The sequence below is a fragment of the Hippopotamus amphibius genome, chromosome 14 (assembly GCF_030028045.1).
Source record: "Hippopotamus amphibius kiboko isolate mHipAmp2 chromosome 14, mHipAmp2.hap2, whole genome shotgun sequence".
NCBI classification, from domain to species: domain Eukaryota; kingdom Metazoa; phylum Chordata; class Mammalia; order Artiodactyla; family Hippopotamidae; genus Hippopotamus; species Hippopotamus amphibius.
This window is the reverse complement of record NC_080199.1, coordinates 72,772,351-72,793,862: the sequence shown is the minus strand read 5'-3', so window position 1 is coordinate 72,793,862 and position 21,512 is coordinate 72,772,351. Positions and strand designations below refer to the sequence as shown.

Genomic DNA, 21,512 nt, shown 5'->3' with positions numbered 1-21,512 from the left:
TCATCAATCCCATCTGTGCTTAGGCCACAGAGCCATTAATCCCGTAGGAGAGGCAGCGATCAAATGTCTCCTGTAGCCCATACCCGAGGCTGGGAGACGGAGAAGAATCACTTGTCCAAGGTCGTCTGGAGTCTGTAGATGAACCCGAGGTAGGAGTTAAGGCTCTTAGCAGCAGCCGCGTTAACCTGGGGTTGCCGTTAGCACATCACTCTCAGTGGAACTGATCAGGATCTGACCCCGCTGCCCAGGAGGCCGCCTTCCGTCCCGCTCGCCCCACTGCTCGCTTTGGTCGAGGGCCCTGGTTCCCTGGAGCTAGGCCAGCCCTGCTCAGGGCTGGGGTCCTTCTGCAAATCGACTGACATGCTGGCTGGCGTCCAGTGGCTTCGCACCACGATCCCGAGGCTGCCACCGCCCCGTCGTCCTGCCTGGGACCTGACCTCAGGCCCAGGCTCCTCTCCTGGGCTCCTGGCCCCTGGCTCTGTCGGGTTCTGACCCACCCCGGCTTTCCGTGGAGCCTGCCCTCCCGGCTCGGACTCAGGCTGCTGTCTCAGCCAAGCCACAGACCTGTCTGCCAGCTGCAGCTCTGCCCGGCCCTACATCCTGTGCTGGCCTATGATCCTGGACCCTGTGTGATGGAGGCTTAGAGTCGGGCTGTGGAGCCAAACTGCTGTGGCTCACGGCCCTTCTCCAACCCTGACCCCCTGTGGGACCCACCAAACCTCGCTGTGCTCAGCCTCCTAGTCTGTAAGATGGGGTAACAGGACCACCCTCAAAAAGCTGTTTTGAAGGTAAAGTGTGTGTGTGTGTCCACCACTCGGAGCAGTGCCAGTCCCTGTTTAAATGTTTACCTGCTATGACAGCAAGACATGTCTTATGCAGCCTTTTAACAGGTACCCACACAGATCAGAGTAACAAGAGGAACCACAGACCTTACTGCTTTTATCAGTTAAATTTTTTTATGGTGATGGTTGACTTCATATAAAGTAGATGAGTAGGAGCTTACAATTATTGAGGCCTGAGCTAGTGGTGGTGGAGGCAGAATTAGAACATGGGCCCAGCTTACAACCGAGTGTAACAATGAACACATCGGATTCATTCATTTTCTTCAAAATTTAGGGGGCGGTGGTTTGCAACCAGGTAGAAGATGCCAGTTTACGTCTCTTTCTTTTTAAAAGATTTCATAACTGATTCTTTTGAGGCTGTTTTATCTGCTTTTAATGAAGGGTTTATAAACTAAGCATCACATATACGGACTGCAAGCGTTCGAATCTATTGTGCCTTCAGATAAAACCTGCACAGAAGGGTGACTTGGATTTGTCTTTGCCTGGCTGGGGTAGGAGCTGTCTGTGGGGCAGATGCCCTGGTAGCAGTTCCGGTGACTTAGGAAACTTTGACAGTGAGTACATTCTCAGGGATATTCAGAGTCAGTGTCAGAAACATGTAGCAGCAGAGAGAATAAAACAAACCCCGTGTTTCTTCTCAGGAAGAACTAAGCCTTTTCACCAGGGAAGCTGGAGACAGAATTTTAAATGTTCTGTCAATCCGTTCATTTAGTCTAATTTTCTTTCTCAAAGGGGAAATTACTGGAGACCATTTGGTTCCGTTTCAGTTCACCTAATTCAAGTGTTCCTTAGATATTTTATTTTTACAGTTTACAAATTGAGCCATTTGAAGTGGCTAATCATTTCCTAGCTATTGTGTCAGGCAGTCGGAGCTGCAGTGCTTAATAACAAATGGGAAGCTGTGGGTTGGTTGATTTTCTTTGGTTTCACAAAGGCATCTGGTAGAAAGTCCAATTCCTGTTCCAGCTTGCTTAGTCTGGAAACATTGAGTTCAGGATACTTTTTATGTTCAACTTCTGGTAAAGGTGACTTTTGTTGTAGGTATTTTAGCATACTCTCAAAATACGTTTCCACCTAATGACGCATGTTTTCTGAGGAACGCCTCTGGAGGAGGACTAGGCCTACGTTATGGGGGCAGGGGGTGTGAGGAGGGAATGCTGGAACAGAGTCAGAGACCTGGATTTTAATCCTGGTTCTGCAGCTGGAATGGCTCTTGGATGTTGGGCAAATCCTGTTTCTTTTCTGAGCCTCCCTTAGTTGCACAAAGGGAGTGAGTGTTGGATTGGATCATCTCCCATGCAATTTTTTAAAAATTGTGGTAAAATATACATAACATACAATTTACTATTTTAACCATATTTAGGTATACAGTTCAGTAGTGGTACGTATATTCATACTGTCGTGCAAGCAGTCTCCAGAACTGTCCTCATCCTGAAGAACTGAACCTCTGCACCCAATAAACCACGACTCTCCACCCCTCCCCCAGCCCCTGGCCCCCACCCACCCTATGTTCATCTCTGTGAATTCCAGGTACCTCATGTAGGTGGAGTGATACAGTCTCTTTCTTTTTATAACTGGCCAATGTCACTTAGCATAATGTCCTCAAGGTTCATCCATGCTGTAGCAGGTGTCAGAATTCCCTTCCTTTTTTAAGGCTGGATGATATTCCGTTGCATGAAGGGACCACATTTTCTTCATCTATTCCGCTGCTATTTTTAGATCTAAAATTTCCAGTTTTCCACCACCCTCATCTGGCAGCCAGAGCTGTGGCCTGGCAAGGAGAAGGCGGCCTGGTCACGGGGAAGCCTAGGGCTCTCTCCCCAAGCGCAGGCTGTGCTCCAGGCCAGAGGGGCAGGGAGTCCACAAGCCCTGACCTAGGATGATAGCCTGGCTCTGGTTCAGCACATTAAGGGAAGTAGCTTGAGCTTTCCAGTCTTTTTTAGTGGCCTTTCTGAAATATATGTGTTTTTATCAAGATTAGGTAAAGTGTCACTTGACCCCGAGTTGTAGCACATCAGTATGTAGCTCTGAGGTTCTTCTCGACTTGGTGGTATTTCTGTTCTTTGAGACAAAGATAATTTAAGAAAATGCTCCCAAAGGTGGCTGCTCCCCTGTGTTCTCTCCTTTGTGTGCTGTCACAGTCCCTCCCGCATCTCATGGCAGTATCTTGGCTTCTTAGCTGTTGGGTTTTGTTGATAAAGGCTCACAACTGCATTTCTTGTTGCAGTCTGGGAAGAAAATGGAGGGATATTTGCCACCGTCCAATTGTCATAATTATAGCATGTAGCACTTACAAATGGAAAGGGGCAATTAGAAAATTCCTTCTGCCAGAGAAGACAATGAAAGTGGCAGATTTAGCTGCTGACACTCTGCGCTTTGTCAGAGAAGTCTTTGAAGAGCTCCTCCCCGATTTACCCACGATCAGGATCAGGTGCTTCTGCGCCCACGTGCCCACGTCCAGGTTTCTGTGTCTGAAGCTCTGCAGCTCTGAGACGACCCTTCTGTGCTTGTGAAATCTCATGAGCCTCAGTCTGACCCCTCCAGGGTCCTGCTCAGGGCCCCAGACCTGCTTCTCAGGTAGGAGAGAACACAGTGGTGACATTCTTGATGGCAGTACGTCTGAGCCCCCAAAATGTTAAATACAGTAATTAGTAGAGCTCATCTTCCGGAACTGTCTCTGATACGTTTGTAACGCTCAGTATTTACAGGGTTTTAAAATGAACCCTCCCGAGAGCATCGTGAACCATTTTACACAGGAAGAAAGACACTCAACTCAATTCAGTGACTTGCCCAAGATGAATGGCCCCATAGGAATCTTCTGTTGTGATGCAGAAGTACATCCTTGCTGCTTGGTCTGTTTCTTTAGGGAAGCATTTCCAAGCTCTCATTTTCAGTGTCATCCCCTCAAATGTTAATATGTACCATACATATTTATTTGGTGTATTGCTAGTGTTGTTATGTGACGACATTTTATTCTTTTCTCTTTTATTTAAAATACAGAATTTGGAGAAAAGTGGTGTATCAGAGAAAAATGACATAGGTGAGTAATGATTTCTTTTTGAACTTAAGAGTTTGTATCCAGGTGTATTTCTTGTAAATTATATTTCAGTGAATTTTTCTTTCTCATTTTATTTACGGGATAGATATTGTTGTCCAAATAGTACGTCTTTGGCTCAGCCTGGTGTTTACCCTCATGAAGACACGGGGAGAACACTTTCAGACTGATGTATTGGAAGTAGCAGCTAATATGCTGGGTTTAATTCCCTCGGCCGCGGTTTGAGTTGCCAGGCTGGGCCACTGTGGGGGCTGCAGAGGCAAATGAGATAGCGTCTGTTCTTAGGGGCGCGCACTTAGCGGGAGGAAGGGTCCACCGTGGCCTTTGCTCACATCCCCTCCGCCTGGAGTCGGGTCGCCACCCCTGACCTGCAGGCAGCAACGCCATCCCCTTGGGGTCAGCTTGGCAGCCGCGTGTCCTGTTCACCCTGCAGCGGAGGCGGCTCCTGGCTGCTTTGCAGACACACACCAGGCTGGCCTCACAGCCTATCAGCGCCCGTATCTGCACTTGCTTTATGCACGTACCTCCCCCCACCCCCACACGGGCAGCGGGCCGCAGGGTGTTGATGGCAGGGCACGGCTGCACCTCAGTGTGTCGTGTTTCTTCCCGGAGGCTGTGAACTTGATGATCGTCAGTCATTCCAGGGTGGGCCGTGGAGACCTGGGAGGTGGGCCTCGGAAGCGGGGTGGGAAGGGATGCTTCCCTTCCTAGGCCCTCCTTGCTTCGGGGGCCTGGATTCTGAGGCGTCTAGAAGGCAGGAGAGGCCCCCATCCCCCCATCTCGGTGCAGGGGTAGGATGGCCTGGGCTGGGCCTGGGTGTGCAGGGACCACAGGGGCACGGCTGGCGTCTTCGGGTCTGAGAGCGGCCGTGTTGAAGGTGCTGCCGTGGGTCGTGGCTCTGTCTTCCCTGCGTGGCAACACCCTGCGTGGCTCAGCTGCTCCTCACAGGAGGAGACTTAGAAACCTCAGAGATTTTACCTCTGGCCAGTGCTTGTGGGTTTGGGCATTTGTCTGTGTGTTTATTTTGTGGGAACGGGTGGGCCTCCTCTGGTAAATGGTTCTTAAATGAACAGTGGCCCTGGTCTGGAACGTGGGCTTGAGTGTATCTGGGAAGCTGCCTGAGCGAGTGAACCTATATATTCTCGCAGTTGCAAATGGCAAGTCCAGGGATACTTAATGTGGTATTGGTGCATCTGAAAAAAGACCCAGGGGACTTATTTGCTACACTCTTAATGTGAGTCTGCAGGGCTGGGTGGGGGTGGGGCGCCTGGAGCAGCTGTCCCAGCAGAATCAGCGCCTGGATCATGGTCTCTCAGTACTCAGGGCTGGGTGACCGACTCCAAGGGCAGTCTTTTTTCCTCCTTGGACTCATTGCCTAATCAATACATTCACTGGTGACCATTGTTCTTACCAAGTACGACATCATGGGAGTGGCTCTTCCTGTGTGTGTGTGTGTGTGTGTGTGTGTTCAGGCGCTTTTTTTTTTTTTTAACGTGCACAATTTGATATTTTTTTTTATTAGTAATGTATATATGCAGCTTTTGTCAGAAGAACAGCACTCTACTTTCTCATTGGAAAAGCACCAGTGTGAGGAAATCCGAGTTCCTAGATAACTTCTGACCGGGAGAGAGGAGCACTTAGTGGAATGTTTGGTGCATGGTGTATCTCAGAGATGGGAGAATTGGAGAACCTCTGCTTTTCCCTTCACAGCAGAGTTAATCCTCTTGCAGGGCTCCCTCTTTAGCCATCTCCGGTCCTGTTTCCTGGAAGCTCTGCAGCTCCTGTCACCACGTAGGTCCTCGCCGGACCCTTGACTAATGTCTTTATCTTCCCTTCTCGCCCGTCACTCTTGTCACTATTGTCAGGCACTTCGTGCACGACCCATTTATCGCTCATTCCTGGAGGAGAAACAGTGACAGTTTGTCTCGAGTTGTGACAGTGTTTGCTAAAGGCAAATTGCCATAGGTTTATGGAAGTGTCTGCAGAGGGATGGGGAAATAGTGGAATCGTCTTCTTTGGCTCCACTGACTGGGCAGTGGGAGCTTAAGAGTCAGGTGGTTGGGACTTCCCCGGCGGTCCAACGGTTAAGACTTGGCGCTCCCAGCGCAGGGGCTCCGGGTTCGATCCCTGCTTGGGGAACTAGATCCCTTAGTTGCATGCAGGAACTGAGAGTCTGCATGCTGCAAGTAAGACCTGGCACAGCCAAATAAATAAATATTAAGAAAAGAAAAAGAGACAGATGGTTGAATGGCATGAACAGAGAAGACAGCCCTGGGGTCTAGGCCTGGGGTCTGGGCTCAGCCAGAATGCAGTGCAGTCTAGGAGGGCTTAGAATATACATCAGGAAATATTTCTTGGTGCTGATATAAAGAACAGCAGGAATTTAAGAACCAAACTGTACTATGCTGATTCTTTTCTGGAGCGGGGGTGGGACTGAATGGGATTGTCTGTCGTTTAGTGTATCAGGGTTTTAGGATCTGGGTACACCCTTTCTCTTTTGCCCCATAGAGGTAACTCCGCCGTTTGCGTCCTGTTCCGTACCTCACTGTACAGCCACACCTAACTAATGTTTTCAGGGCCCCACACTCCGCTTGCTGTCCCAAACCTTCACGGCCCTCTGTTGGGAAAGTCGTCCCTGGGTGTCCCTAGGACTTGGTGTCTTCATCATGTCCCCTGGGGAGGCCCTGCTAGCTGGGGTCCTGGAGGGCTCTGGGGTCCTTCCCCATTTTGAAAGCTGTTAATCTGTAGACCGGGCCTCTTTGCCTGGCACATAAATCCTTCCTGATCTGATCTGGCTGACGCAGCCTTCCTCTCTAACTTACCACTGACTGTTCCCTTCATCCTTTTCTCAGAAATGCCCGATAAACTCCCTGGTCACCTCTCAGGGCTGCTGCAGAGATAAGGTGGACTGTGGGCTCTGTGATAACCCCTTCTTTCTGCCACCTTCTGTGCCTTCATCTGCAGAAAACTGCTGCATTTTATTTAATTTTAATTTTTAATTTTTTAAAAAACTTCTTTGGCATGTGGGATCTTAGTTCCCAACCAGGGATTGAACCCATGCCCTCTGCAGTGGAAGCATGGAGTCTTAACCACTGGACCGCCAGGAAAGTCCCACTGCTGCATTTCAGAGGAACCTCAGGAAACACCCCTTCACAGAAGCTGTCCCTGCACTGGCTCCCCTCCTCGGTGCTCACAGGGCCCCACTTGGCTCTGCAGCAACACCCACGGCCTTGTGCTGTGATGGCGTCTTCTGAGCTAGACTCCCGTCCTGGGGCCGCGCTCGCTCCTTTTTGTCTCTGGACGCGTGAGCTCAGAAGAGGCTTGGAGATGTTGGCTGAATGAGTACGCATAGCATGTGAGAGCCAAGCATGGGATGAAGGAAGGGGGTGACCTCTCAGGAGAAGAGGAAACACATGCAAGTCATAGCACAGGACCCAGTATATGAAAAGGGGAAGAGTTCGCTTTTCTCCTTCTCCCTAAGCCTCTTCCCCACGTGGAAGAGCTGCTTCTGCCAACAGTGGGAACTTTGCTGATCTGGTAAAAGAGGTGGTGGGAGTTGATTCCTGCAGGGTTAACCTTTTGACAGATGGAGTTGTTCTTTTAAAAGGAATTTGTTATGCATTGTTTTGAACATACAGGAAGCTACAAAGAGTAACATCCGTGTATCTACCACCCAGATGAAGAAATAAAAGATTCCTAACACGCTGCAGCCTTGAAACCTGTATCTTTTTTAAAAAATACATATATATTTAAATATTTATTTATTTGGCTGCGTTGGGTCTTCATTACTGCACGTGGGCTTTCTCTAGTTGGAGTGAGCAGGGGCTACTCTTCGTTGCAGTGCGTGGGCTTCTCAGTGCGGTGGCTTCTCTTGCTGTGGAGCACGGGCTCTAGGCACACAGGCTTTAGTAGTTGCAGCATGTGGGCTCAGCAGTTGTGGCTCTGCAGCGTGTGGGATCTTCCTGGATCAGGGATCGAACCCATGTCCCCTGCATTGGCAGGCAGATTCTTAACCACTGCGCCACCAGGGAAGTGCCTAAACCAGTATCTTGATTTGGTGTTCATCATTCTCATGTAGTCCTTCGTACTTTTACATCATATTTGATGTGTGCACATGCATATTTGTGGTATAGATCCCCTTTGTATATATTCATGTTTATATTTTTGGAAACCACTGATGTATACTGTATGGTTGTTCCCTCACACCTTGCTTTTCTCTGTCGGTAGGGTCACCTCCAGCAGCCATCTGGATTGATGCATGTAGTGTCCGTTAATCTTCATTGCCGTGTAGTCGTCCAGTTTGTGTATCTTGTTAGTGGGTATCTGGTTTGCTGCCAAGTTTTTCTTTTTACACAGTGCTGCTGTGAGCACTCTTGTGATGCACCCTTGTACACACATTGAGAGTTTCTCAAGGATGACGAATGGGAGTGGAGTTTCTGGGTCAATGCACATGTGCATCTTCAGTTTAATACATTTTGCAGAAATTATTCTCAGAGGTTTATTGACTCCATTCTTGACAAAAATAAATCTTTTTCATTTTGCCAAGTCAGTTATGTTAATGTTTCAGATGGGCTGGATCGGAGGTTACATTTCAGTTGAAATAGAGGACACCCTTGAGCCTTATCTGTGTGTCTGATTTATAGAACCAAGAAGCTGACTTAAAAAACAGAGCTAGGTATGTGGAAGGTTCGTATTTACATGAACTCCCACAAAGAAAGAATTAGGTCACATTCAGCAGGTTGTTCAGCATTTCCTTTTAGATTTTTTGTTGAGTTTTAACCAAGGAGCATTTTGGATTATTTTTGGGATCTGGACGGCTCTCTGTGGAGCTGTTTGCTGTGTGAATATTTGAGTGAGTGGATAAATGAATGGAACTATAGAACTGAACATGAGAACCATAAAATATAATGGAATAAATTAAAGCCAGCTTAGTGTTCCAGGGTCCAAGTGTTAAAGGGAAATGCTTACGGTGGGGGGAGGGTCCCCACATTCATTTATTGTCAGCCTGGCTGGAGGCTACAGTTGTATTTATTTTTTTTATTTTTTAAAAAAATTTATTTTATATTGGAGTACGGTTGATTAACAGTGTTGTGTTAGTTCTAGGTGTACAGCAAAGTGATTTAGTTATACATACACATATATCTATCCTTTTTCTAATTCTTTTTCCATTTAGATTGTTACAGAGTGTTTAGCAGAGTTCCCTGTGCTCTACAGCAGGTCCTTGTTGGTTATCCATTTTATTTTATTTTTTTTAAAAATTTTTAGGTCTTTATTGAATTTGTTACAGTATTGCTTCTGTTTTATGTTTTGGTTCTTTGGCCATGAGGCATGTGGGATCTTAGCTCCCCGACCAGGGATCAAACCCGCACCCTCTGCATTGGAAGGCGAAGTTTTAACCACTGGACCGCCTGGGAAGTTCCTATCCATTTAAAATATAGCCGTGTATACATGCCAATCCCAAACTCCCAATCTGTACCCCCCAGCTCTTCCCCTCTGGTAACTAGGGGTTCATTCTCTAAGTCTGTGGGTCTGTTTCTGTTTTGTTAATAAGTTCATTTGTATTTTTTTATTAGATTCCACATATAAGTGATATCTTAGGATATTTGTCTTTCTCTTTCTGGCTTACTTCACCTAGCATGATAATCTCCAGGTCCATCCATGCTGCTTGGAGGTTACAACTTTACGTGACATACACCTTCGGCCACTACCCCTGTCTGGTGTCAGGGTCCTGACACAATGGCAGTTTCTTTTCTTTATCCTGAGCTCAGAACCTGGGCAGCCTGACGTGTTTCCCTGGTGTGGGGCCTGGGCCGCCCCCTCTGCGGTGAGATGTCCATGTCCTCCCCTGGTCCGGAGGGGGTGACAGACCAGGGCTGCCTCCCTGCCTGCCCCTGTCAAGATGCCAGCTGCCCAGAAGCCAGTCTTAGTGACGGGCTTTTATGCCACCCTTCCTGCCTGAGCCCTGCTGCATGGAATCGGGGCTGCTCTCCTGGAGATCACATGGCGTCCTGGCCTGGTGCCTTGTGGGGGCACTGCTGAGGGTCACTGTGAAGGGCTGTCCAGGACGTGCTTGCGGTAGAGTGTTCATCTGCTAGGGCTGCGGACAAAGTGCCACAAACCGTGTGGCTTCCACAGAAATTCGTTTCCCGGTTCTGGTGGCTGGGGTGGTTTCCTCTGAGGCCTCTCTACTTGGCTTGCAGGTGGCTGTCCTCTCCCTGTCTTCACAGCATCCTTGCCCAGATTTCTCCTTTTTATAAAGACCCCAAGTATTGTGTATTGGATTAGGACCTATACTAATAATCTCACGTTAATTTGATCACCTCTGTAAAAACCCAGTTCCAAATAAGGTCACATTCTGAGGTACTGGGGGTGAGGACTTCAAGACATGAAGTTTGGGGTACACGATGCAACCCCTAACAGGTAGGCACACTGTAGGATTACGTGTGAATTGTTTAAAGGCTTCTGGCAAACATTGGATTTTCAGTGACTAGGGAGGTGAGTGTTCTAGACATCTGCATACTTTCCCAGGTTTACATTTGCATACTTTTTGACAGATACAGGAGCAGATTCACAGTTTGTTACAGACTTGGTCTAGTACAGCTAGCTTATTTACTTGCTAACTTCTAGGAAGTTGCAGAGATCAGTTTAAAAAGAAATTTTTGTCACTAGGATTACGTTTAAATTGATTTTTTTCCGTAAGAGTTTATTGCCTGAAGGCTTGCCTTGTGGTTGGGTTTTGTTTTTTTTTGACTTGTTTTCAAGTTTATTTCAGTCGTTGTTAAAAAAAATACCTGAAAACTTTTTGTTGTTGTTGTTCTAGATTTAAAAGGAATTGTATTTGTCATCCAGAGTCAAAGTAATTCTTTTCATGCGAAGAAAGCAGAACAGTTAAAACACAGCATCTTAAAGCAAGCTGCAGATCTTACACAGGTATGTAGAGGTGGCTTGGGATGTCTAATAATTATTTATTTCTTTGTACATTGATGTTTTCCAAAGCTCTTGGTCCATGGAGAATCAATTTTATTTAGATAAAGTACCTCTTCTGTTTTTGTTTTGCTGGCTTAATATGCACTATATTGTTTAAAATGCTCTAGTTAATTCCTAATGCTCAAAGCATCTAAATTATTATATATATATATATTTTTTTTTTTTTTTTGGGGGGGTACACCAAGTTCAGTCATCTGTTTTTATACACATATCCCCGTATTCCCTCCCTTCCTTGACTCCCCCCGCCTCGAGTCCCACCCACCTTCCCCGCCCCAGTCCTCTAAGGCATCTTCCATCCTCGAGTTGGACTCCCTTTGTTATACAACAACTTCCCACTGACTATCTATTTTACAGTTGATAGTATATATATGTCTGTGCTACTCTCTCGCTTCGTCTCAGTTTCCCCTTCACCCCCCACCCCCTCCCATACCTCGAGTTCTCCAGTCCATTCTCTGTATCTGCGTCCTTTATTATATATATTTTAAGAGAATTATATAAATGTATAGGATGATCATGGTTTCATCTAAAGTATGATAGAAAAAAAGAGGAAGAAATAACTTTTTAAAGGAAGAGCCTAAAATAGCAAAGATAATTAATGTTCAAAATTTTGTTAACAAGTTCTACGGCAATTTTTATGTCGAAATAACATTTTCATTAACCTTAGTGCGGTGCTTCTTCTGTGAGTTTCTTAATCTGTCTTTTAATTGGATATTAATTGAACTTTTGATTTGATTTATAATATAATATCTGAGAAGGATTATGGAGAGAAAGATCCACACATCCAGGTACACTTTAATAACGTTTAAAATAGGCATGAACTGAATTTAAATCTGTTCTGGATAATGCTGGAGGTTTGGGGCAGAGGAAGATCTACCTTCTTGTGCTGCCACATAGAAGCTTTCTTCCTTAGCCAAGCAAGTAAATTCCTCCCGGCTACACTACGTGGCTGTGGCCTTCACAACAGAAGCACTGCCTGGAAGTGAAAGCCATCAGGACCTCTGACAAGGGAGCTGTGTGTTTGCAGATGGCTTGCGTTCTCTTGGTGGGAGCTTGGAAGTAAAGGGTGGGAAATATCGATGGAAAACTGAACAACCTGAATGGTATTCAAGGTTAAGGCACTGCTGACAGTAAGGGTTATTGTGCTTAATCTTTAAATGCTTTGCGTATAAAATTCATCCACCCTCCCCATGTCCCCGCCAGGACAGATCCTTGGTTCCTCTACTTGGAGCATCATACCTATCACAGGGCGAGGAAAGAACTGCAGGCTGCAGACAGGTGTGGTGGTGGTGTTTTCAGTAACTGGAGATAGGAGCAGCTTGATGAGTTTCAAGTTCTCCTTTGTCTGGAAACCCAACTTTGGAGAGTTCTACTAAACCTTTTCAGATTCCATCAGAGAGGCAGTCCTGCAGCACCCCTGATGGGCAGGGCTTCCTCCCTGGGCTCCAGTAGGGGCCTCTGCAAGGGAGGCGGGGGGTGGGTGGAGCCAGAGGCCCACATAGTCCCTCGGTGGGGTCCAGGCGAGCGTTCATGGAATTGAGCTCAGTCAGGCCTTGGCTGTTACCCCAAACTGTGAATCACTGATGACGTCAGGACGGAGTTGTGTATCATTTCAATTCATATGTGAATTAAGGGCACGTGTATCTCGGTGTACCTCGTTCCCAGAAATACCTTCCCTTTTGCAGAGGCAGAGGCAGAGTCGTGTGTGTAGATCAGATACCTTCCCCGTTTAGTCCATAGTGATAGTCCTTGCTGTTAATGTGGGTGATGACATTCTTTGCCAGCCAAGGCCAGCTGATTGAGTATAACCCCCAATACTTGCTCTACTGTTTGTCAGCTCCTTTTTTGTTGTCGTTTGCTTTTTAATTTTTTTTTTTTTTTTTTTTTGGCCTTTTTTGTGCAAGTGGGTACTCATCACTGGCCCCCTACCTGCCTTTTCCCCTTTGCTCTTCTGGGAAGAGTAGCTTCCAGGGAACCAGGCCAGGAGAGTGCTCCGAGGACTTGGTTTACAGTGGGGAGAAGACATGTGGGTACCTTTCGGTGGGAAGCAGTATAGGTTATGAAATGTTCTGTCTTCTCTTCTGCCCTGTAGGCAGAAGGTGCTGTGAGGGGCTGGGAATGCCTGCTTCTTCGGGAGGCCTGGGGCTGCTTAGAGGATGGGGCCTGGGATGCAGAACCACTGGGTACTTAAAACTGGCAGTAGCCTGTGGGGAGGATGCTCACAGGCTCCTGTCTCAGCTGAGGTTGGCCGTCATATTTAGGGATGGAGGCAAGGTGGCAGCAGCTGAGAGGGTGTGGTCCCAGCAGCGAGCCGTGGGAACCTCCCATGCTCATTACTTTTTGCCAAGATGGTTGCACCAGAGCTTGTTAACTAAAATCCCCATCTATGATCCCAGCTTCATTTCCTACCACTCGTCCCCTTGCATTTTCTTTGCCAATAATTTCGAACTCTGCATGGTCCCTGGGGTCACCTTGTTATGCCAAGCCTCTGTGGCCTTGCACGGGATGACCTTCCTCTTGACAAGCTCCTGGGTCCCGGTGAAGCTTTTCTGTGCAGTGTCTTGACCCGCAGGGACAAATCACTTTCTCCTTGCCTCCACTTTTATTGTATACTTTTCACTTTGTACTATTTCTGTTTGTTACATCTCTGTCTGTCTCTTTCATAAATTTCAAGAGCAGAGAGTGTGTCTTACTAGTTTTTGATGCCTCGGAACCAAGCATAGAGCTTTCCATGTACTGAGCCTGGTCCTCCGTGAATGTTCATTAAACTGAATCCCTGAAATTCGTTGCCTAACTGTTCCTTATTCTCTTTTCTGTTGTGATAGAAGTTTCCTTTTATTTCTTTTATAGTATGGTCACTTTTTTCTTAAACCATTTTTTTAAATTGAAGTAGAGTTAATTTACAATATTGTGTTAGTTTCAAGTGTACAGTAAAGTGATTCAGTTTTATGTACACACACACTCTTTTTCAGATTCTTTTCCATTATAGCTCATTACAAGATACTGAGTATAGTTCCCTGTGCTATGCAGTAGGTCTTAGCTGTTTGCTTTATATATAGTAGTGTCTTATCTGTTAATTCCAGACTCCTAGTTTATCCCTCCTTCTCCTTTCCCCTTTGTTAATCATAAGTTTGTTTTCTGTGTCTGTGAATCTATTTCTGTTTTGTAAATAAGTTCATTTGTATCATATTTTAGATCCCACATATAAGTGATATCGCATGATATTTGTCTTTCTCTGTTTGACTTCACTTGGTATGATAACCTCTAGGTCCATCCATATTGCTGCGAATGGCATTATTTCATTCTTTTGAGTAGTATTCTGTTGTATACATGTACCACATCTTCTTTATCCATTCATCTGTGGATGGACACTTAGTTTGTATACCTGTCTTGGCTATTGTAAATAGTGCTGCTGTGAACACTTTTTTTTAAATTAATTAATTGATTTTATTTTTATTGGCTGTGTTGGGTCTTCGTTGCTGCACATGGGCTTTCTCGAGTTGGGGAGAGCAGGGGCTACTCTGTTGCAGTGCACGGGCTTGTTAGTGAGAAGTGGCTTCTCTCGTTGCAGAGCATGGGCTCTAGGCAGACGGGCTTCAGTCGCTGTGGCACATGGGCTCAGTAGTTGTGGCTCGTGGGCTTAGTTGCGCCATGCATGTGGGATCTTCCCGGACCAGGGATTGAACCCATGTCCCCTGTGGATTGGCAGGCAGATTCTTAACCCCTGTGCCACCAGGGAAGACCCCTGTGCACACTTTGGACCGCACACATGCACACCCGTGTGAAATCACAGGTTCTTTGAGTGCAGATGCTTTGTCTGGTTCTGATTTGACTCCTCCGTAGCACCTTCAGCCCAGTGGGTAGTCAGCATACGGCAGTTGAATGGAATCCAGAAGACATTGAACAAATGAAAGCTAAACGTAATTTTAAGTACTGTAAATTTACTCATTCAAAAAATTTTTGTTAATTTTTAAATTGGTAAGGGCCAACCCCTCTCATAGTGAATACAACAGCTATTTTACTTCTCCAGGGGAGCCGCAGAGTTTAGGGAGAAGAGTAGAGTAAAACACGGAGCGTGAGTTAATGCTCGGAAGGTAGGATCTCATGATTAATTGAATGACAATATGGGAAAGAACCAGAAAATTCGCGGACTGCTTTCATACAGACAGCTTAACAGTGACGAAGGAAGGTGGAGATTTAGTTCCCCCGCAAACAGTCCGTCGTGGGGGGTGGGTGGGGGGACGCGGGGGTAGGCAGCTCTGCTCGGGTCTCCTTCCATCTCGGTACGTTGCCTTCGCCGTGGAGTCAAGTCCTCCTCTGCGTGGCCGAAGCTGGCTAACCGCCGTTACGTCTGCATCCTGGTGTGTGGAGGACAGCAGCTTCCTTGTAAGGATATAACCTTGAAGTTGTACAACACACCATATTAGAGACTGTATTTTCGTGGATGCGTAATTCTCAACTTTGAAACTTAGAAAAGAGTTCCATTTCTCTAAAGTATTGAACTTTTCCAACACTTTATTCTGTGCTTCTGTTTAGTTTCAGTATGCTTCTACTTAGTTTGTATAGTCCTTTGCATTTACAGTTTGCCGTTTACACCACCTGTTTAGCCAGTGACTTAGATGGCCACTAGGTGGCAATATTGGTTTTACAGTTAAAGATCTAATTAAGCAGTATCATCAAGCACACGCCTCTCCCCCAGCATCTAATTTCCATGATCTTGAATGGAGTCTAGACTAAAGCAATAGGAAACCTCCCTTTAATGATCAGATGGTCTGGTTTTCTTACTCTGAAATTCTTTCCTAGCGTGGAAGCCAGCTATGAGGACTGAAGTAGTTGTGACAGAACTTTATTTTAGCACTTGGATTTAATTTGCTCACAAGATCCAGGGTATATGGTTATGACTTAGGTAATTTCATATTTGGGTTAACAAGTCTTTTGTTGGTTGAGGTGGCTGGAAAGATTTTAGAGTTTGCAACTATGCATGATACGGGTTCATTTTTTTTTCTCTCTGTAGAGTTCTTTATGTTACATATGTGATTGCAAGTCGAGTTTATTCCTTGAATAGCATTTCGGAGACCCCCAGATTGTTGAAAGCTCATGTCGGGTCTGGGGACAGTACTTGGAGCAATGAGGAGCTACCCTGACCTAGAACTACATGAAAATAGAGAAAGAAGATTAACTGCAGAGAATTAAGTGCCAAGATGCACAAACTGTAGGGCAGCAAAGTTACTTGGAGAGGCAAGTAATGGCTCCCTAGTTACAGCTTGACTGGAGCTTGTTTTAAGAAACTGACATATTCTTGAAAAAGAATTGACAGTCTAGTCATCCATCAGGGAAACTGAGGACGGCTGGATCCGAGGCAGAGTTGTCAGGGCACCCCCAGCACGGCAGCGGGGAGCAGGCGGGCTCCTCCTCGGAGGGGTCAGCCCCGTGGTTTGCCAGGTATGCACTGTGCCTCTCATGGGCCAGGATGTCACCTGAGACCTGAACCATGATGTCTTCAGGTTACAATTTTGCTTTTCTCCTTAGATTTGCCCACCGTGAGCCTTCACCACAGTTGCTTAAGTGAGGGAGGAATCAGCCGTTAAGTTTTGTCATCTGAATATTCATCTGATGGACTAAAATATCTCTTCCTCCCACGCCACCAGATATCTAGAACTGCTGTTTGTTTATCCATCACTCCTGTCGGGTTGCACTTGACTACGAAATCTGCCAAAAATTAAGGTGCAAAAATTTAATGGTTTCTGCAGTTATGCATCTGCTTCTAGCTGTTCTCTTTTGCTTTGGCAAGTCATTGCCTGTGCCTTTTTTGCCTCAAGGTGCTAAAATGTGGTCTTATTGAAAACACAAACATTTTTCATTCTTCTCATGTGAGTATAAAAACAGGAGCCTGAGCAAACTTTCTTTGTGAAACTTAACACAGTACTTGGAGTTGTTACCAGAGTGGTGAAGCTGTTTCCTTGTTTTCTGAAGCAGTCTGGGTCACTGTGAGTTGTCACTCCTGTTTCCAGGTTTGCTGTTTATAATGCAGTTCATAATGATTTTGAAGTCTATCATGATGTATTTCCTCTCATCAGAAAGCTGGCAGACTTTACCAAGTGCTTCCTATGTACAGAGACCCATCCTGGGTTGCTGTGGAGCAGAGTTAGAGAGGAATCAGAAAAGATACTCTACTTCTTTGAATTACTTACAAGATAGATGGTAATGAACTCAGAAATGATCATCATTAAGTAGACATTAGAAGTGCAAAATAAGCCTATTAAAATATCTATGCAACAGATATTAATTGCATATCTATAGCGATATTAGGTACTTTGGGACGTAGCAGGACATCTCTAGACAGTCCATGGGGCCCTTGAGAAAGCTGACGGTCACAAAGCTGTTTAGGAAGTGGAGCAAAGTGTAAACAGCACGAGTAAGTATAGTGCTAACTGTGCACATGAAGGAAGACTTGTCACATCAGGTGGGAGAGGCAGGGAATCAGCTGCAGGGATGTTGGTTTGGAGCACGGAACTGGATCTGGAAGACGAAGACCTGAAGTGTCAGATAGGTTTGCTTTTGGGATGCCAGGGGACCTAGGATTTGTTTGGGGTGGGGAGGGTGGGTAAAGTGGGTTTCAGCAGGAATAGTGATCTTTTTAGATCAAAATGGAAAGCAGAGCTGGTAAAGGTGGTTAACCAGTACAGGGTTCCTAAATGCACATCTATAGATAGAAGAATGCAGATTTGGAAGGACTGCCAAGGAAGGGTAATGTGACGTTACAAAGATTGACTATTCAGAGAGGTGTATAAACAAAAGCCAGACAGGTGAGGCAAACAGAAACCCACTAGGAGAATTTGTGTGATGATCTCTGAATTAATCAGGCACTTGAGTGTGTTTTTATAAAAAAATAATTTTGTTTAGCTTTAATTTATTGGCTGTGTTTCATTGCTGCACGCGGGCTTTCTCCAGTTGTGGTGAGCAGGGGTTATTCTTCATTGCGGTGCATGGGCTTCTTATTGCAGTGGCTTCTCTTGTTGAGGAGCATGGGCTCTAGGCACACGGGCTTCAGTAGTTGTGGCACATGGGCTCAGTAGTTGTGGCTCTCAGGCTCTGGAGCACAGGCTCAGTAGTTGTGGTGCATGGGCTTAGTTGCTTCTCAGCGTGTGGGATCTTCCCTGCCCAGGGCTCAAACCCGTGTTGCCTGCATTGGCAGGCGGATTCTTAACCACTGCACCACCAGGGAAGCCCAGATGTGTTTTGTTTTAAACACCTATTACGTGCATAGCATCTGTGTGTCAATTATGATTTGACTTCCGTTTTTTGCACTTGAAAAAATTCCTTCTTGAGTGGATGTTTGCGTGAACATTTTTTTTTTTTTTCCATGAAATGGGCACAGACAGCTCAGTTGCTGCTGAAGACTCTGTTGGAGAAGCTTGTGTTTATGTTGTAATGGAGAGGCTGTCAAATGAATTTTTCTTCCTTCTAGGACCTGGGATCCAGTAACCAAGGCTGATCTTAGATTGAGATGATTTTTACTGCACCTTCAGAAATGTATCAACGCTTGCTTTAAAATTATAGAAACCATTATTGTTCGCCAGAGGAATTTCAAAATAAGATTAAATTGGAAACAATAAAGGAGAGAGGATAAAGCATCATGTGTTTTTTTAAAAGTAGGTTTTGGTAAAATCAAGACTCGTATATTTTGAAGACTCTGAAGTGTGACCTTTAACCTTAGCACAAGGGCATAGGTCATGCTTGGTTGGGGAATCACTTAGAATGGGAAATAAGCCCCTGTAGGAGTGAGTACAGGGAGAGAGGGGAGGAGCAGAACTTAGAATGAAGGCGGGACCTGTGGGAGGGGCAGAACCACGGACATGTTACGGACCCATTTTTAAAGCATCCTCCAAATACAGAAAAGAAAATTCAGAAGTGAGTTTGGCTTATAAGGTGTTGTGTTTTGTTTTGTTTTTAGGGGGGTATGGTACCCCTGTAAATTTCACTTTATGACAGGTATTGGATTACATGTTCTGTTTTAGGCCTAAACGGGCCAGACTAGCTGTTTAGAAACCCCTGTCCTCTCCCTACCAGCAGCTAAATAGCTTTTGAAGAGAACAGACACTTCCAGTTTTGTTGCCTTCTTTTGTGGTATGAACTTTATTTAAAACCTGGCAGATTCACAACCTTAGAAATAAATGATTCTTTCTGCTTACTCACAGAAAGTTTTGGAAATCACTATTTTCTTGAGAAGAGTTAGGTCTTGGCTCTTTAGTTTAAAAAACCTCATTTCCATGTGATAAACTAGGAGAGCTGGGAGCAAAGCCTTTCAGAGATTAGTGTGAAGAAGCTTGAGAAAACAGGCCTTGTGTTTTCTATTCTTAGACTTGTTTTATTGGCAAGAAGACAGTGTGAGGTGGTTCATTAAAAGGTTAGCTGTGAGAACCGAGTTGCTTTCACCAAACTTACCTTTTAGGTGAGAGCAATTGGATGCTTAATTACTTAGTGAAAACGTGTTTTTTTGTCCTAATTTTGATAAGTGTTAAGTAATCACATGTAGGTATTTATTAAACTGGCGTTTTTGTTACTGACTGTTGAATGAGAATTTATGCACATATTTACTAAATCTTGGTGGAATATTTACTTAGGCAAGGTGCCCCCGGAGGAGGCAGAGCAGTGAGACCGAGTGCACTTCCTCGGGGGCTTGCTCAGCGGTAGCGACTTCTTCACACCATGCTGTGAACAGGGGTCTCGGTCTGGTACCCAGCATTTGGACCCCTTCCCTTACTGGAGAATTCCCTTACCCGGTGTGAGTCTGGTGGGAGTGGGCTCAGCCCACTCAGGACATCAGAGGCCAATCTTGGGGTCTCCCCAGCTCATGGAGGGTGGGCAGCTGGACATGGCCACACAGGATTCTGAGTCTGGAGCCAGGGACCTGGATAAGTGGTCACTTCAGATCTCCCTCCCTCACATCAGTGCCCAGTGTCTGGTGGTGACAGCGGGGACCGAGTGAGGAGGAGGCCAGTGCTCTGGGGGAGGTGGCACCCTGCAGTGTGGCCTCTTCCCGGCGAGTCCCGGTGGATGGGGCCCGCCTGTGCCGCCCTCTGGGAGGCTCGTGCTAGGGGGCCACCCTGCCTGGAAAGGTCAGCGGAGGCTTTCTCATGACATTTGAACTGAGCCTTGAAGAAATAGGGAGAGTTTGCTGGACTCCTGCCTGGGGCAACGGTGAGGACCCCCCCTGATGGAGACAGTAAATCTCGGGTCTTGTGGGATGTTTGCAGGGAGATCAGCTACTCTGTGAGCTACCACAACACCCTGAGTCCGTGTTTGGGGAGGTGGGCTTGGAGGGACCAGTGAGACACCTAACACGTGGGGCCAGGGTCTGCAGTGTTGAGACCCTGGAGGAGGCCGGCAGCCACAGCAGTGCTCACCGTGGGCTTTCACTGAGTGCTCCGCATCAGCATCGGTATTCTACCTCGGGCTCAGTTCAGTGCTCGGTGCCGCTTTCAAGCACCAGCTCATCGACGTCTGTGAAGTAGTTTCTGTAATTCTCCCCATGTGCAGAGAGGAAACTGAGGCCTAGAGCGACTGAGCGACTTGCCCACGCTCACATCACTAACCGAGCAGTGCGGCCAGGCCTGCACCTCAGTGCTGTCCTGACTCCTGACACACAGGGGGGGCCTTCATCACGGCCGGGGCAGCAGACCGCTGCCGCTGCCGTGTGCAGGTAATCCTGTGCGGGCAGCAAACAGTGGCCTGTGCCCTCTCTCACTTTACCTGGCTTTATTATTTTTTTATACTGTTTGACATTATAGTCTAGATTTATTTGTTTATTGCCTGCCTCCTTCATTGGAACTTGAGATCTAAGAGGGGAGGGGCTCGGCCCTGCCTTTTCACAGCTGTTTACTGTGTACCTAGAACAGCACCTGGCACGTGGTTGCTCAGCAGACGCTGTACAATCAATAATGACATTAATAAGCATCACACGCAAGCTTGTGCCACGTGCTTGGCACGTGGTACCTCTCGATCCCCAGGACTGTTGTGACCCCCGTATTAGAGATGAGGTAACAGACCACGGGCACGTCTGAGAACTCGCTCAGGGCCGCGGGGCTCAGAAGAGCTGGAGCCAGGATTCTGATGCGAGCACTTTGGCTCCAGAAATCAGGTCCCTAAATGCTAAGCTTTACAGCCTTTCATGAATGACTGAATTTATATGAGCTATAAAAGTGTACTTAGTCATGCATTTCAAAGTAAATAGTTAATAAAAATAAAGTATATCAATGATGAGGTAATATTTTTCTCTTAGGTAATGACAGTTAAGGATTAAGACAGACTCGTGGGGAAAAAATATCTTTTAATATAGGCGCAGACTCCTGGAAGGTTTGTTATTACAGCATCGCATGTAATCTACTGGTCCACAAATGAATACTGGGTTTTTAAAGACTAGGAAATTTGTCTGATATATGTTACAAACAGCATGTTACACATCTCTATTATTATCCTCCTAAGATAGACCTACTTCCTATGGAAGAAATGATAACAATAAAGAGATGTTAATTTTCGTCATGATTTGTATGTTGGTCTAAAACCTCAATTCAGTGCCTAAGAACTAGTTCTTAGGGATTTGGAAATACAGTTGAACTGGAATCAGTCTT

The 21,512-nt window shown here is 46.1% G+C and overlaps 1 protein-coding gene across 1 annotated transcript in view; it reads left to right on the top strand.

The window, feature by feature from the left end:
- The window catches only part of B3GLCT (beta 3-glucosyltransferase), a 104,880-nt gene that overhangs the window by 16,046 nt on the left and 67,322 nt on the right, over positions 1-21,512 (top strand). Inside the window, exons 3-4 of the mRNA XM_057707497.1 lie at positions 3,843-3,882; positions 10,718-10,827. Coding sequence (XP_057563480.1) covers positions 3,843-3,882; positions 10,718-10,827 — 150 coding nt within the window. The remainder of the gene's footprint in view (positions 1-3,842; positions 3,883-10,717; positions 10,828-21,512) is intronic.